The 14,867-nt window shown below is 39.6% G+C and overlaps 2 protein-coding genes across 11 annotated transcripts; one reads left to right on the forward strand and one right to left on the reverse strand.

Moving 5' to 3' along the window:
• On the reverse strand, positions 1 to 4,543 carry LOC106152377 (uncharacterized). Of its 10 annotated transcripts, none has more exons than XM_087011087.1 (5): positions 4,350 to 4,543; positions 4,049 to 4,137; positions 2,285 to 3,312; positions 1,835 to 1,924; positions 1 to 1,744 (listed from the first exon to the last, which is right to left on the reverse strand). In XM_087011087.1, the coding sequence occupies exons 2-5, from the start codon at positions 4,104 to 4,106 to the stop codon at positions 542 to 544; spliced, it is 2,379 nt and encodes a 792-aa protein (XP_086867213.1). In that variant the 5' UTR covers positions 4,107 to 4,137; positions 4,350 to 4,543; the 3' UTR covers positions 1 to 541. The 10 variants fall into 10 exon arrangements, with proteins under 10 accessions (XP_086867213.1, XP_086867211.1, XP_086867212.1 ...); XM_087011085.1 differs by having other exon boundaries at positions 1 to 1,519; positions 1,700 to 1,744; positions 1,835 to 3,312; XM_087011086.1 differs by having other exon boundaries at positions 1 to 1,924.
• A 3,202-nt stretch (positions 4,544 to 7,745) lies between these two features.
• LOC106152426 (putative peptidylglycine alpha-hydroxylating monooxygenase 1) lies at positions 7,746 to 13,847 on the forward strand. The gene is made up of 11 exons (XM_013525992.2): positions 7,746 to 7,934; positions 8,691 to 8,745; positions 9,094 to 9,181; positions 9,537 to 9,631; positions 10,744 to 10,815; positions 11,209 to 11,331; positions 11,561 to 11,644; positions 11,883 to 11,959; positions 12,421 to 12,474; positions 12,727 to 12,776; positions 13,165 to 13,847. The coding sequence occupies exons 1-11, from the start codon at positions 7,830 to 7,832 to the stop codon at positions 13,382 to 13,384; spliced, it is 1,023 nt and encodes a 340-aa protein (XP_013381446.2). The 5' UTR covers positions 7,746 to 7,829; the 3' UTR covers positions 13,385 to 13,847.
• The last annotated feature ends 1,020 nt before the right edge of the window (positions 13,848 to 14,867 follow it).

Here is a 14,867-nt window from a genome sequence, read left to right on the forward strand (position 1 = left end):
TTTGTCTTCTAAATATTTTTTAATAAAATATTTATCTCCATGAAACAATTTATAAAGTACATAATGAATATCAACGACATTTCGCAACATTTAGGAAACAAACAACTTTAATTCCAACGCAATTACATTCATTGGCATAACAATAACTCGCTGTTTAAAGCATCACCTTCGATATAAATGTACTGATGTCTGTCTGAATTTTGGCTACGAAACCCTCTCCTCCCACTGTGAATATTAAAAAGTAAACATACACCTACAAGGCCACATTGCTTAAGAGGACAACTTATGTAAATTCAAAATGTAAATGCAAAGTTATAATGTCTTTTTTTCCCGATATTTGAATTCTCGCTTGTCCAAACATTTGCCCTAGGAATGATATCTGAATAGAAAAAATAAAGTTTGCTCATTAGGAGGTCATCAAATAATTCCTAACGGCGAGTTCAAAGGTGCTTCTTTTTACCGTCTAATATTTGTGTTTATGAGTTTCCATTTTGGTTCTGGAATGTTTCTACGAAAATATCCCTCATGATAAAAAAAGTCTCTAGAACAACCATTCTGGGACATATTCAGTATATACACGATCTGCAGATCTCTTTTTCAGGGCAACCATGGATGGGAGGTCTTCGTCGGCGGATCTCTTTTTCAGGGCAACCATGGATGGGAGGTCTTCGTCGGCGGATCTCTTTTTCAGGGCGACCATGGATGGGAGGTCTTCGTCGGCGGATCTCTTTTTCAGGGCGACCATGGATGGGAGGTCTTCGTCGGCGGATCTCTTTTTCAGGGCGACCATGGATGGGAGGTCTTCGTCGGCAGATCTCTTTTTCAGTGCGACCATGGATGGGAGGTCTTCATCGGCGGATCTCTTTTTCAGGGCAACCATGGATGGAAGATCTTTGTCGGCGGATCTCTTTTTCAATGCGACCATGGAAGGGAGGTCTTCATCGGCGGATCTCTTTTTCAGGGCAACCATGGATGGGAGGTCTTCGTCGGCGGATCTCTTTTTCAGGGCAACCATGGATGGGAGGTCTTCTTCGGCGGATCTCTTTTTCAGGGCAACCATGGATGGAAGATCTTCGTCGGCGGATCTCTTTTTCAGGGCAACCATGGATGGGAGATCTTCGTCGGCGGATCTCTTTTTCAGTGCGACCATGGATGGGAGGTCTTCGTCGGCGGATCTCTTTTTCAGGGCAACCATGGAAGGAAGATCTTCGTCGGCAGATCTCTTTTTCAGTGCGACCATGGATGGGAGGTCTTCGTCGGCGGATCTCTTTTTCAGGGCAACCATGGATGGGAGATCTTCGTCGGCGGATCTCTTTTTCAATGCGACCATGGATGGGAGATCTTCATCGGCGGATCTCTTTTTCAGGGCAACCATGGATGGGAGGTCTTCATCGGCGGATCTCTTTTTCAGGGCAACCATGGATGGGAGATCTTCGTCGGCGGATCTCTTTTTCAGGGCAACCATGGATGGGAGGTCTTCATCGGCGGATCTCTTTTTCAGTGCGACCATGGATGGGAGGTCTTCGTCGGCGGATCTCTTTTTTAGGGCAACCATGGATGGAAGATCTTCGTCGGCGGATCTCTTTTTCAGGGCAACCATGGATGGAAGATCTTCGTCGGCGGATCTCTTTTTCAGGGCGACCATGGATGGAAGATCTTCATCGACAGATCTCTTTTTCAGGGCAACCATGGATGGAAGATCTTCATCGGCGGATCTCTTTTTCAGTGCGACCATGGATGGGAGGTCTTCGTCGGCGGATCTCTTTTTCAGGGCAACCATGGATGGAAGATCTTCGTCTGCGGATCTCTTTTTCAGTGCAACCATTGATGGGAGGTCTTCGTCGGCGGATCTCTTTTTCAGGGCAACCATGGATGGGAGGTCTTCGTCGGCAGATCTCTTTTTCAGTGCGACCATGGATGGGAGGTCTTCGTCGGCGGATCTCTTTTTCAGGGCGACCATGGATGGAAGATCTTCGTCGGCGGATCTCTTTTTCAGGGCGACCATGGATGGAAGATCTTCATCGGCAGATCTCTTTTTCAGGGCAACCATGGATGGAAGATCTTCGTCGGCAGATCTCTTTTTCAGGGCAACCATGGATGGAAGATCTTCGTCGGCAGATCTCTTTTTCAGTGCGACCATGGATGGAAGATCTTCGTCGGCGGATCTCTTTTTCAGGGCGACCATGGATGGAAGATCTTCATCGGCAGATCTCTTTTTCAGGGCAACCATGGATGGAAGATCTTCGTCGGCGGATCTCTTTTTCAGGGCAACCATGGATGGAAGATCTTCGTCGGCGGATCTCTTTTTCAGTGCAACCATTGACGGGAGGTCTTCGTCGGCAGATCTCTTTTTCAGTGCGACCATGGATGGAAGATCTTCGTCGGCGGATCTCTTTTTCAGGGCGACCATGGATGGAAGATCTTCATCGGCAGATCTCTTTTTCAGGGCAACCATGGATGGGAGGTCTTCGTCGGCGGATCTCTTTTTCAGGGCAACCATGGATGGAAGATCTTCGTCGGCAGATCTCTTTTTCAGTGCGACCATGGATGGAAGATCTTCGTCGGCGGATCTCTTTTTCAGGGCGACCATGGATGGAAGATCTTCATCGGCAGATCTCTTTTTCAGGGCAACCATGGATGGAAGATCTTCGTCGGCGGATCTCTTTTTCAGTGCGACCATGGATGGAAGATCTTCGTCGGCGGATCTCTTTTTCAGGGCGACCATGGATGGAAGATCTTCATCGGCAGATCTCTTTTTCAGGGCGACCATGGATGGAAGATCTTCGTCGGCGGATCTCTTTTTCAGGGCGACCATGGATGGAAGATCTTCATTGGCAGATCTCTTTTTCAGGGCAACCATGGATGGAAGATCTTCGTCGGCGGATCTCTTTTTCAGTGCAACCATTGACGGGAGGTCTTCGTCGGCGGATCTCTTTTTCAGGGCAACCATGGATGGGAGGTCTTCGTCGGCGGATCTCTTTTTCAGGGCAACCATGGATGGAAGATCTTCGTCGGCGGATCTCTTTTTCAGTGCAACCATTGACGGGAGGTCTTCGTCGGCGGATCTCTTTTTCAGGGCAACCATGGATGGAAGATCTTCGTCGGCGGATCTCTTTTTCAGGGCAACCATGGATGGGAGGTCTTCGTCGGCGGATCTCTTTTTCAGGGCAACCATGGATGGAAGATCTTCGTCGGCAGATCTCTTTTTCAGGGCAACCATGGATGGAAGATCTTCATCGACGAACGCATGCCTTTTCCGAACAAATGAGAGCGGAAGGTGAGTCCCGCTCAGGCTTCTTTTTACCGGTTTGGCTAAAAAGAAAAAGATTTCTCATTTATAGAACAAAATAAAAAATCGTAAGTGATAAAAATGAATTAATTGATATTATATAAATTATATGAATGAATAAAATAAATAAGATAATAATGTTTGAAAGCGTTTTAAAAGTTGTCGCAAGTAACTAAAAATTATCACTATCATCATCAAAAACGATTTTTCTTAATAGGCATTTGGCCGTCAAAGTTCGGTTGAAGGGACATAAAATTGGTCAACAAGTTTCTATTTTATTTTTGTTTATCAAAAGTGCGTACAACCAAGATATCGTCATTTTCTTTTATTTCTAAACTCTTAATATTCCATATCAAACTTGTCTTTTTTTTTTTTTTTTTTTTTGCCTCCGAAGCTGAAGGGATATTTGTCCGAATTGCTCCACCATTAGATCCGCCTTAGATTTGTATATACATGTATAGTACAAAATGTTCATAAACTGCTTATACAATAGTTTAAAGTTCTCTTAAAAGAGAACCTACGAATGCAAGCGCATATACTCTACAAAAAATAATAATTATATCAAACGCACAATTGGAAGTGCACAATTGTTGGTGATATTTGGAACAGCTCACATATTGCGAAAAGTGCTGTGTCTAGGCCGCGGGAGGCAGCTGACACACAGAAAAATGACCCAGAGGAACATCTAAGAACTGGAGAGATTCACATAATAATAATAATAATAATAATAATAATCAAGTGTTTTTTAATACAACTCACCATTGGACTGGCAGACCAGGAGAATGCAGGACGCGATAAGCACGGTTTTCATCCACATAATGCTTATTATCGATATCAGCTTCAAAATTCTGGAAATGAAGCATGAAAAGTTTGAAAATATAAGTCATACAATCAACACCTTTCCCACAGCATTCTTAATAGTTCACTTACTAACGGTCGCGCTGTTCTCGAATATTTCAGTTTTTTTCGGTAAACAACAAAATTAATTTCTGCAACGTTTCTATTTGAATTCTAACGCTAACAATTAGGATTAATACGTGTAAAAAGTTCCACCACTTACGTTTTCTTAAACAGCTACTCGGGTTTTCTGGTTGTCCACAAGATCAGTTCTCTCTCTTTTTTTCTCCCTCTCTCTCTCTCTGTCACTCTTTCTGTCTCCGCCGATGAAGATCAGTATTACAGCAGTGTGCGTGAGCCGTGCCTTATGTACAACGCCAGCCAGCCCCAGCTGTCACTCAAAGTTTGACTGACAGGCCCTGGATGACCCAGTGGTTAAGATCTTTTATATCCGCTTTTCGTAGAAAAGTCCTGCGACAAATCTATTTGAACAAACTAATGAGAGTTGCGCACGGTCCTTTGCTCTGATTCGTGGACGCTTATCTTACTTCCTTGGCTACGTTAATTATATTTACATACCCATAACCATCAATCCTCTTGAGAAACATTATCTATTTTAATTTGAGTTCATTTCACCGCTCAAAATAAAAAAGAACTCAGGTCGATGCAGCAAAATAGAAAGAAGCGCTAGTGAAAAAACTATAGCAAAAGATCGTAATAGTGTCATTAGCCTAGCTTCTTGTAGCAAGAAATATTTTATGTTTGTTTTAACATCTGAACACGGCTTGTTCCAGATGCAGACGGCTGGGTTGCTCTCCGCAGCTGAAAATTCACCTGAAAATTCACCATTTTCCAATATTTTCGATTACCGATTTTGCGGATGTAAGAGACAAACTTTTCAGAGGAGGGGATGTATCCTGGATATTTTTATGAGACAAGAAAGGGCAATATTGTTTTCAGAAGTCAGATTAAGAAGCAATCACCGTTTAGTAAAATCAAAAGCAGGTCAACAACTTCTAGCACGCTAGAATGCAATGTAACTTATGTTGCGAGTGAGTTATGTAAGGTTGAAATACAGCTTCACCTCTCCTGTTCATTCGATTAAAACTGGTCTATTGTTGATTCGTTGAGTGGCGTGAGCACCAGTAATTTACAAAGAAAATGTATTGGCGCATTTTCCAGTGTGAGTTTGTCTATAAGGGGGGGGGGGGGGGTGTAGGTAATTTCAAATAGTGTGTCAATTTTACTAAAGATCCAAAGAACGTGTTGTCGGTTATCTGTGACTTTACTTAATCCCCTTGATGTTCGTAGTCTGTTCGTCTTGTAATTCCTTGTGTATATTTTTTCTTAGTTCAGCGTTATCATGGTTATTTCTCAGCTTAGGAATTAACACTTAAAGGTAAGTTGTAAATAGTAGGTAGCATAGCTATTTCCATGACCCCATTCCCATACCTAGATCGATCTAACAGGATCGACCTATCTCCGATGGGATTCTCGCTAAATTGCATTCAGTTATGGCGGCTTAGATGTCAGGCATGTCTATTGAAGCTGCTAAATGATAGTTAATTACCCCCTCATAGCTTCAGTAGGCGTGCAAGATATCAGAGCCCCTTAAGCTGAATGTAACTTAGCGAGAACCCCCGGAGATGGGTCGATCCTGCTAGATAGATAGATAGAGAGAGAGAGAGAGAGAGAGAGAGAGAGAGAGAGAGAGAGAGAGAGAGAGAGAGAGACTGAATGTGTGTGCGTGTGGGGGGGGGGGGTGGGCGGGGGTTGTAACTCGCATAAATAATTATATGCAACTCGTCAACCTTGTTTTTTTTTTATTTCTTTCCTTTATCATTATCAATTTTATGTTTTCGAGTCAAGAATGCATCAATTACCAAATCACACACAACAGCTACGACGCTGACCCAGTGTCCCATATACCGACCTTCGGTATTTACGTATGTGGACTTGAAATTCTCCGAGGTGCAGGTTGTTTACTCTGAATCCTGCTTATTTTGTGTCCTGTTTCTGCAATGTTTGTTTCTTCCGCGTTTGCAGCAAAACAAGCTTTGTGTCCTGTTTCTGCAATGTTTGTTTCTTCCGCGTTTGCAGCAAAACAAGCTTTGTGTCCTGTTTCTAGTTTTGAACACTGTTGCACTTGTTTTAAGACAGTTTTATTAACCTTTAAAGGTTGCCGATTAAAATCCCAAACTCTCTCTCTCTCTCTCTCTCTCTCTCTCTCTCTCTCTCTCTCTCCCCATTGCTTTGTCAATACGAGTGGTCTATTGCGCCATTAAAACAGTTTTTGGACGGTAAAGGCTGAGCCATTCGTTATCTCTCTCGGATCTCAGTGGACATGGGCTCGACCACGGGGTGTAGCACTGGCCAGAACCGATCACTAGAGTCACGCGATCACAGACTTCATACAGTAGCTTTGTGGTAAAACACGATTAAATACGCATCACGCAGGAGCTGAGACAACTGAGAGAAAGCTAGGGAGCCATGTCAACACGTAGCTCGTGACAGAGAGCAATGGAAGACCGTTGTTGGTGCCCTATACATCAGCTGGGATAAAAGGAATTGATGATGATGATGAACTCATTAGACTGTAAAAAATTAAACATCCAATCTCAGTTTCCTTGTCAGTTTTATTTCTGACAGCGAGTAAATTTCGTGGAAAGAAATTAAATGAATTGTCAAAAAGAATAATAATAAGAAGAAGAAAACAAGCAGCGTCCTGTGTCTGAAAATTATTAAGATGATAATGAGTATATATCACTTCGAGACAGGTTCATACATGTACATTTGTCAAAGTCGGTTAATGTCGTGGTCCCTTTATTTATTTATTTATTTATTTATTTATTTAATACAAAAAAACAGCTCATTTAAAAGACTCTTCCATTTCCCGACAAACAAAACACACAGAAAGCTACAGAAAATGCAATAAGCTTAATATAAAATGCAGCGGGGGTGGTGGGGGGGGGGGGGAGGCAGAAGCCTTTTTTAGATGTCCAGGATATGAATTTTACTAATACTCTTTGTAAAGAATTTTCATGACGCTTTGTTTCAAGTACAGGTGTGTAAAGAAACCATAAATGTTGTGAACATAATGGCTTTATTATTTACAGTTTAATCTTTATCCTAATCCCATAGCCTTATGAAGTTCTTTATATGTTATCAACGTATGTGAATTCTTAACATTTGTCTGAATTATAAAGCCTCTCTCTCTCTCTCTCTCTCTTGTTTGTTTGTTTGTTTTAAAAGTACACACGCCTTTAGACAACATCTGTGGAAAGGTGAAGGATTCGCCCTTAAAAGCACTCCAAATTCTTCAATCGTAATTTATTTTGACACAAGATCCGTGAACCAATGTATTGTGTAGTTCCTTGACCATGAATTTTGCAGCAAAATATTTCCACGAACTCGACTTCAAAACAACATTCTTGCACAACCAAGCTCTTTTTCAACGGGCTCGTCTTGCTGAAGTCCGCCTTCTGGAAGGAGTTCCTGCACAGCCTCATTTAGAATATAACAGGCCTTCAAAGCGCGCTGGTTGTTTTCGTACTCTGAACGAGGCTCTGGTATGGATATTGTTTTCACCCTGAGAAGCTCCGCCCACAGGATTGAACGATCTCTGGTTTAAAGGCGGTCAATTTACAAGGCGCGCATTTAGTAGTAAGCTGTCGGCTGGCTGGGGCTTTCCATCATTCTTAACATGTTCAACATTTTAATTTTTGTTTTTACGCTTTTCGCTCTCTCCTCGGCGGAGACGGACCGTTACGATGTTACTCTGAAGATACCAAACAAAGCTTTTGATGGGGTAAGCGTCTATTGCTTGAATTTTATTTAAGGATTTTGAAGAATCTAAACCTAGTAAATGAACTGATTTTCTAGTGAACAATATTTTTGAAATAGCATTTCGTATTATGAAAATGTTAAGACGGGAGTACCCCCTCCCCCAAGTATTGCCTTCTATTTAACAGACTGAATCTTATTTGTCAGATCTCCCAACTATTCCTAGAATTATTTAATTCATTTAAATTCAAGAAATATTTGAAATTGCTACGCTTCTTCTCTGGCTGCTGTTTATAACAGTAGCACTAAACCACAGAAACCACAGATGATGAATGAAACTTTCATTTGCACAGATCCGTAGTTTAGAATAAATTTTAACTAATTTGTTTGGTGACTGATTTTGGCTGTTTCTCTTCTGACTTTATCTGACTTCACTGTCGGAAGTAAATGTATAATTATTGAGTCCATTTATGTAGTCTTTGGCCTCTTTTATGAGAATCCCCCCCCCCCCCTTTGAATGTTCTGGACATGAATATAGAGTCAGCCTTCAAGCAAACATATTATTTCGACCTTTACTAGTAAAACTCTCATTAAGCAACACCAATGAAGGCATATCGTCGAGGAGGGGGGGGGCACATGTTCTACCAACCTAAATATTCAAATGAATGAAATCAGATTTGAAATCACATGAAAGTCCACTTGATGTTTCACATAGTTACTACTCAGATTGAATTTTTTCTTATTTTTTCTTTATTTCTATATTCTGTCATTTCACTTATAGGAAATATGGATGGCCTGCACGACAACGACTCTCAAAGACGTAAAACAGTTTGTCAGTAAGTACATGTAGATGATAAGTTTAAGTTTTGTAATGCCATGCAAAGAAGAAAACCCACCTCAAGTTATTAAGGGAAGAGAGCGAAGAATTAACAAAATTGTTTTAAAATAAACCCATTATGCATCATATTATTCCAGAATGGTAAAACAACATGCAATCGTACACCTGTACATATAACTATAAAGAACAAGGAACTCTACCTCTCTCTCTTTGTGTGTATGCGTGTAGATGTCTGCGTGTTTTTTTTTTTTTTTTTTTTTTCATCTTGTCAAAACCCATATCAAGTTTCTTATGTTAATGCAGGCTTACTTTCAAAACGACTATCATATTAATATTATTTTTTCAGCAAACTTTCAGCCAGTTGCCAACCCTGGGATAGTCCACCATATGAGCATCCACGTGTGTGAAAAACCCTTCTCCACCGACCCGTACTGGTGAGTTGAGGGCTTCAAAAAGTTAATTTTTTAACACGAAAGATGACAGTCGACGCATTATTCATAGTATTGTTCAAAGATAGAACAACACTCATAAATAAAGTCGTATAGCTGAGAAGATTCTACTGGTTTTGAGATGAATGACAGGAAAGATCACACATTAAAAAGATATCTCATGACTGTCCTAAATGAAAATTGCTGAATAAGCTTGATATATTCTTATAATATTATTATCATATTATAATTATTATTATTGCTGTTGTTGCTGTTGTTGTTGTTTTGTTTATTTGCCTAAGAGGAAAAAATTCCGCATGCCTAATTCAGCCTATTATACGGCCCGGTTTTCGTATTTCAGGGCCTGTGTAGATAAAAACCGGGTATGCGGACCGAGTGGGAGATTGCCATTGTTTGAGTGGGGACGAGATGCGCCCGGCTGGAAAATACCCGAAGGTGAGCGAAAGCGCACTGGTAGTTGTCACCGGGAGTTACGTGTGACATTCTGTTTGTAATACTGTTTATTGAACTTTTTTGTCGGTAATTGTCGGATCTATAATTGATAGGATTTTTGTTGCAATAAACAATTTGCATCCTTGTACCGGTTCCGCTATTGCATGGGCGATGAAAGCGATTTATTTGCCCCTGCTGCCAGCTGCCCTGTTATGGCGAGTGCGGCAACGCGGTCAGTTATGTAGGTGTTACCAAAAATAACGTGCCTACTCTTCCTGATTGTCCTTTTCCGTGTGACACGGTATTTTAGTTGCAACAATCATTGGTTTGTGTCCAGTGATACGATCCTTCAACTTTGAACAGCATCTGGTCATGCTTTGGCGAGGAGGATTCGCGGTTTGCGTTGTTCTTGGCCATTTATTAGGCAAAAGTTTAGAAAAAGGGTATGAGCTGGGTGTTCAATGTTGCCTATAATTTTTCTCGCTTTATTTTAATTTCTAACCTCTCCAAGTGCATAAATTGAACAGGGTGAAGATCTTCAAGAATTATATCGCTGGCCGTTTTCAGGGTCTTTCCCAATTATCATTTCCCAATGCCATAATCATCAACTGAGGCCCGCCCGTACCACTCAGTTACCGCGTACGTTCAAATATCGCCGTTAAAAAACGCATTTTGGATAATAGCATTCAATTTCCTTATATAATACAGGCCTTTGCCGCTTTTTATACAAGTTAGCATAAATTTACCGTGTTCATTGAAATAATTCCAATAACACACCTATAAAAGTTCATAAAAAGACACATTTTGGATAAAAGCATTCAATTTCCTTATGAAATGCCTATGTCACCGTAATACGTAACAAGGTGTGGGATAAGATGCACAGAATGGTAATGTGTCTTGATCACATGGTTTTGAATTCTCAAAACATCACATTGGATTTGAAGAAACTCATGCGTTTTCGTACGCGGGGCATTTACATTTAATAAACATGTTCTTGAATTCTTAATTAGTAATTAACGTTATCAATCTCTAGGTACACTGTTTGTCTTTATTTTGTTATTCTCTTTATTTATTTATTTTTCATTTTCATTCATTATTTAATTTATTTTTTCCAGGTTACGGAATTCCTGTAGATCGCGACCATCTTCACGTTGTTCTTCAAATACATATGAAGGAAGACATAAAAGGTAATTAGCCTGCCCCTCCTTTTCTGTGCTTTTTAAGGGGCATCAGTTCAAAAGTTTTAGTTATATGGAATAAAAAGCTTTAAGAAATTATAAATCAAATAGAAAAAATAGAAAAAGCATTGTAATGAAGAGTATTGTGGGTTAAATAGAGAAAAAAATATGCGTCCGTTCTTTTAGACTTCTCTTCCGCAAATAACACAGAGTTGATTTAAATTGTCTTAATTTTACATATGTTTTTACTTCAAATAACGCCTTAAGTGTTGACTTTCATCAGGGAATGGAGCTTAACATTGAAATATTGGGGAAATTATGATTGTATCTTTGATTACACAGTAGGCTATAGCTGATGAAATACTTTGCTTGATTTTAATTTTTTATTTTCATTTTTTTTAGCTTCTGCCACCGGGCCTCTGGACTTCAGCGGTCTAAGAGTGTCCCTGAGAACGACTCAGCCTCAGTATGAGATCGCCATGGGGGTGCTAGGGAACGTGGGATACGTGCCGGCTAAAACTGGAGGTAAGCCCTCCCCCCCCCTCTCTCTCTGTGTGTGTGTGTGTGTGTGTGTGCGTGTGTGTGTGTGTGTAAATGAATACTCAATTGTGTTTATATTAGTTTCAGATAAGTTGCTCATGAAGTAGACCTACAAACGTCCTTAAATAAATAAATAAACAATTTATTTAATTTAAAAAAATTACAATGTTCATATATGCACAAATGTTTAACACAAAATATTCTATTATTTCAGCCGCCACCACGGACTCTGCCTGCAAGTGGCCGCTGCCCATGACGGTGCCTCTGGCCGCCTACTCCCTCCACACACACAATCTAGGTAAAAATGGATGCTTTCTGCAATTTAATTTAAATCAAAATGGAGATTGATTTCAAAATATTACAGCTGATGCTTATGAATGTAAGTTGTGCATTCTTTTCCGAGAGTTTTAGACAAAGAGAAGCATTATTTAGCCGAAATACAACGAAAACGCTGCCAGTATATGACATTTTTTCCCTCCGAACGGCCTAAAGCGCCATCTAAGGTCATAATCAGTTCTCCATTCTTTTGCCACCAGGTCGCGCTGTGTCCGCCTACATAATTCGCAATGGTGAATGGATTGAGATTGGTCGAGGTGACCCTGGATATCCAGAGGTGATTATAGTGTTAATGTATAGAGTGTTCTCAGCTATAGATCTGTGGCCATTGTCAAAAAATAACACAAGTCCGAAAATTGTTTTACTTCATAGATCAGAATTTTAGAATTTTTGTTTAAAAAAATTAATTTATCGATAAATCAGTAGTAGTCCAATTTATTAAATCGCTGCGCCAGTTTTTTTTTTACAATAGCATGGTAGACTTGGCTAATGTTTTTGGGCTAAAGCTCTTTAATGAAGCGAAAATTTTTAAAAACGAAAATTTTATCATAGACAAGAATGTGAGACGTCGAAAATGCGTTTAAATTCTTCTTGCAGGGGCCAGCTGGGAGGGGGGTATTTGAGACAGAAGTTAGATTCAAGACCTGATAACTGTAGTGATTGGTCTAGATACATTCTACGTACCTTAATCTTTAGAAATAGCAATGGTTTAACCCATTTTCTTTCTGTCCACTACAGATGGTGATGGACATTGCTGACAGAGGACTGACCATTCGACCAGGAGATATTCTGGTAAGATAGCGTCCGCTTAGCAAAGAGTAATAGATGTATTTTGAAGTAATAGTTATTTTAATTTGTTTAAGTTTTATTTCCGTAGAATAAATATATTTGCAGGTTAAACAAATCACTAAAACGATAACGTTTTTTCTTTTTATATCGGGATAAAGAAGCGAATTTGTCTACTGTACTTTTGTCTGAACAGTTATCAGTAATCTGTTTTCTGGTGCAAGGAATTCATTATTTTCTTTTTTCTTTTTCAATTAGGCTGCAAGATGCACCTTCGACAATGACCAAGATCATGATGTGAAGTTTGGGTAAGTATTGTAAAGATTACGTTTTAACCCATATGCCTGACAGCGTAAAAAAGTGTACTCAAAAATATCAAGACGGGGATGGGTAAAAAATATTTTTTTAAAACTGCTGTTCCTCATCCAAAAATTAAAATATCGGTGCAATTTAGGAAAAATTAGTTTCTAGAAGCATACAGGATTGCGTGTTCTGCCATTTTGGAAAAGGTGAAGAGAACTGCAACCCTTGTTTTATTTCATTTAAAAATGGACCCGTTACTGAAAATTTTAATTTATTTTAATTTTACAATGTGAAAAACCAGTATTTATTCTATCATAGCTCTTGCTTTCTTTCTTTATTTTTCGGTTGACTGATTTATTAATTGGTTTATTGATTGATTGATTTTCCCTGCAGCTCCGAGCACGGCGGTGAGATGTGCAACGTGTACCTGCACTATGGCGTCAGCAGCGACACCCCTGCCCATCAGCGCATGCTCCAATGTTCGACTAACGCCCAGAAGTTTCACTGGGACACGTACTTCGAGTCCACGCCAGCCGACGCCTCAGACCCCAACGGGGATACTGACCAGGCTAGAATGGTCAAGCGTCTAGGTCTGGTCAAAGTGCCATATTAATTGTTTGAGATTGAGTTTATTAAAGTATGCTGGATGACAGTGCATAAAAGAATTCAAAGTGCGTCGATATCAAGCTTAAAGAGTTGATTTCAAGAAGCTGCAGAATAAATGCATTTATTGAGAAAAACAATTGACTGTAAATTGAGGATTTTGGAGACCCCACAATTAAATTCACTACCTCTGTTTTCTTATTGTATTTTCTAAATTTATTCAGCCAATCGGTCAACCTCGATAAGTCCCGTATCCACTGTTCTAGGTATGCGCTCAACAGAGATCTCCCGAATAGTCATCTTGTTTTAGTGTTGGGTGTATTTTGAGCATACGCCCTTCACGCTCATTGTAATTAAAAGCAATGACAAGTACCTGTTGCTTTGATACGTGCGCTGCCTTTTGTTTTACATAATATGATAACATATTTGTTTTGTTGTTAATTGTAATTGATCAAATAAACCAATTTGATGTATTTACGTGCCTCGCGACTTTTTATCATGTCAACAATAGTTACTGAGATAAGGCTATGTGAGAGAAATATGGTGCAAGGTATGTGTTGATTAAAATTTGAAGAAATCATTCTTTTTCTCCATAAAGAAATCCTTGCACCCCCCCCCCCAAAAAAAAAAAAATAAAAAAAATAAAAAATAAGTACTTTGTTTGGTTTGTTAATTTGGATACGTTGGCAAGAAAATGACTCCCTGGAATGATTTCTGTTGTAGGAGTTTGTATCAAAACTTGTGGTAATCCAAAGCAATAACAACCCTCTTCAAATCTATTTAAAAGTGATATTACGCACGAGTCGGAAGCCGAAGTCAGCCAGAGGTCACAAACCAGTGTGATTTAACCCTGTCAGAAAAATATTCTCTTGATTTAACAAAAAAAAAAAAAAATTTAGGCCTATAAGGAAATACATCAGAAGTCATTAAAATGCATGTATTTCAAGGTTTTAGTAAGTTCTTAAAACAATAGTGATTTTAATTTCTATCGTAAATGAGTGTTCAACACCACATAGCCTGCTGTAGAAATAACAGATTCCACTCAATCAATCGCAAAAATGCCGTGACCAGATCCCAGTGAAGGCACCTTGTATCAAAAATGTCCCCTTCATGTAACGAATTACTTTCTAATTTTGATTCGTGTAGTACTTGTTGTCATTCGCGTTATGACATCTTTAAAGCGGTAGTTTGGTGTTATCTACCGCGTTTGTAGCGACCCAGCCTACGGTTTATCGGAGAATTTAGAAACCGTGAATAAACAACGTCCACACGCGTGCATGTCTTCCACTATGGATACACAACTTCGTGATTGAAAGATTTTAACCCTCTTTCACAGCTCAGGCAGTTAATGACCTGAAAATTTTCACTATTTATTTAATATAAAGTTTTTAACTAATTTTCTTTAAAATGCAGTAGTTCTTAATAGTAATGCAAAATGTTTTTGTAGGTTCGTTAGCTTATGTGTAATGATTATGTTAGTTCGACTCATTAAA

The sequence above is a fragment of the Lingula anatina genome, chromosome 4 (assembly GCF_051362555.1).
Source record: "Lingula anatina isolate TDL-2025a chromosome 4, LinAna3.0, whole genome shotgun sequence".
NCBI classification, from domain to species: domain Eukaryota; kingdom Metazoa; phylum Brachiopoda; class Lingulata; order Lingulida; family Lingulidae; genus Lingula; species Lingula anatina.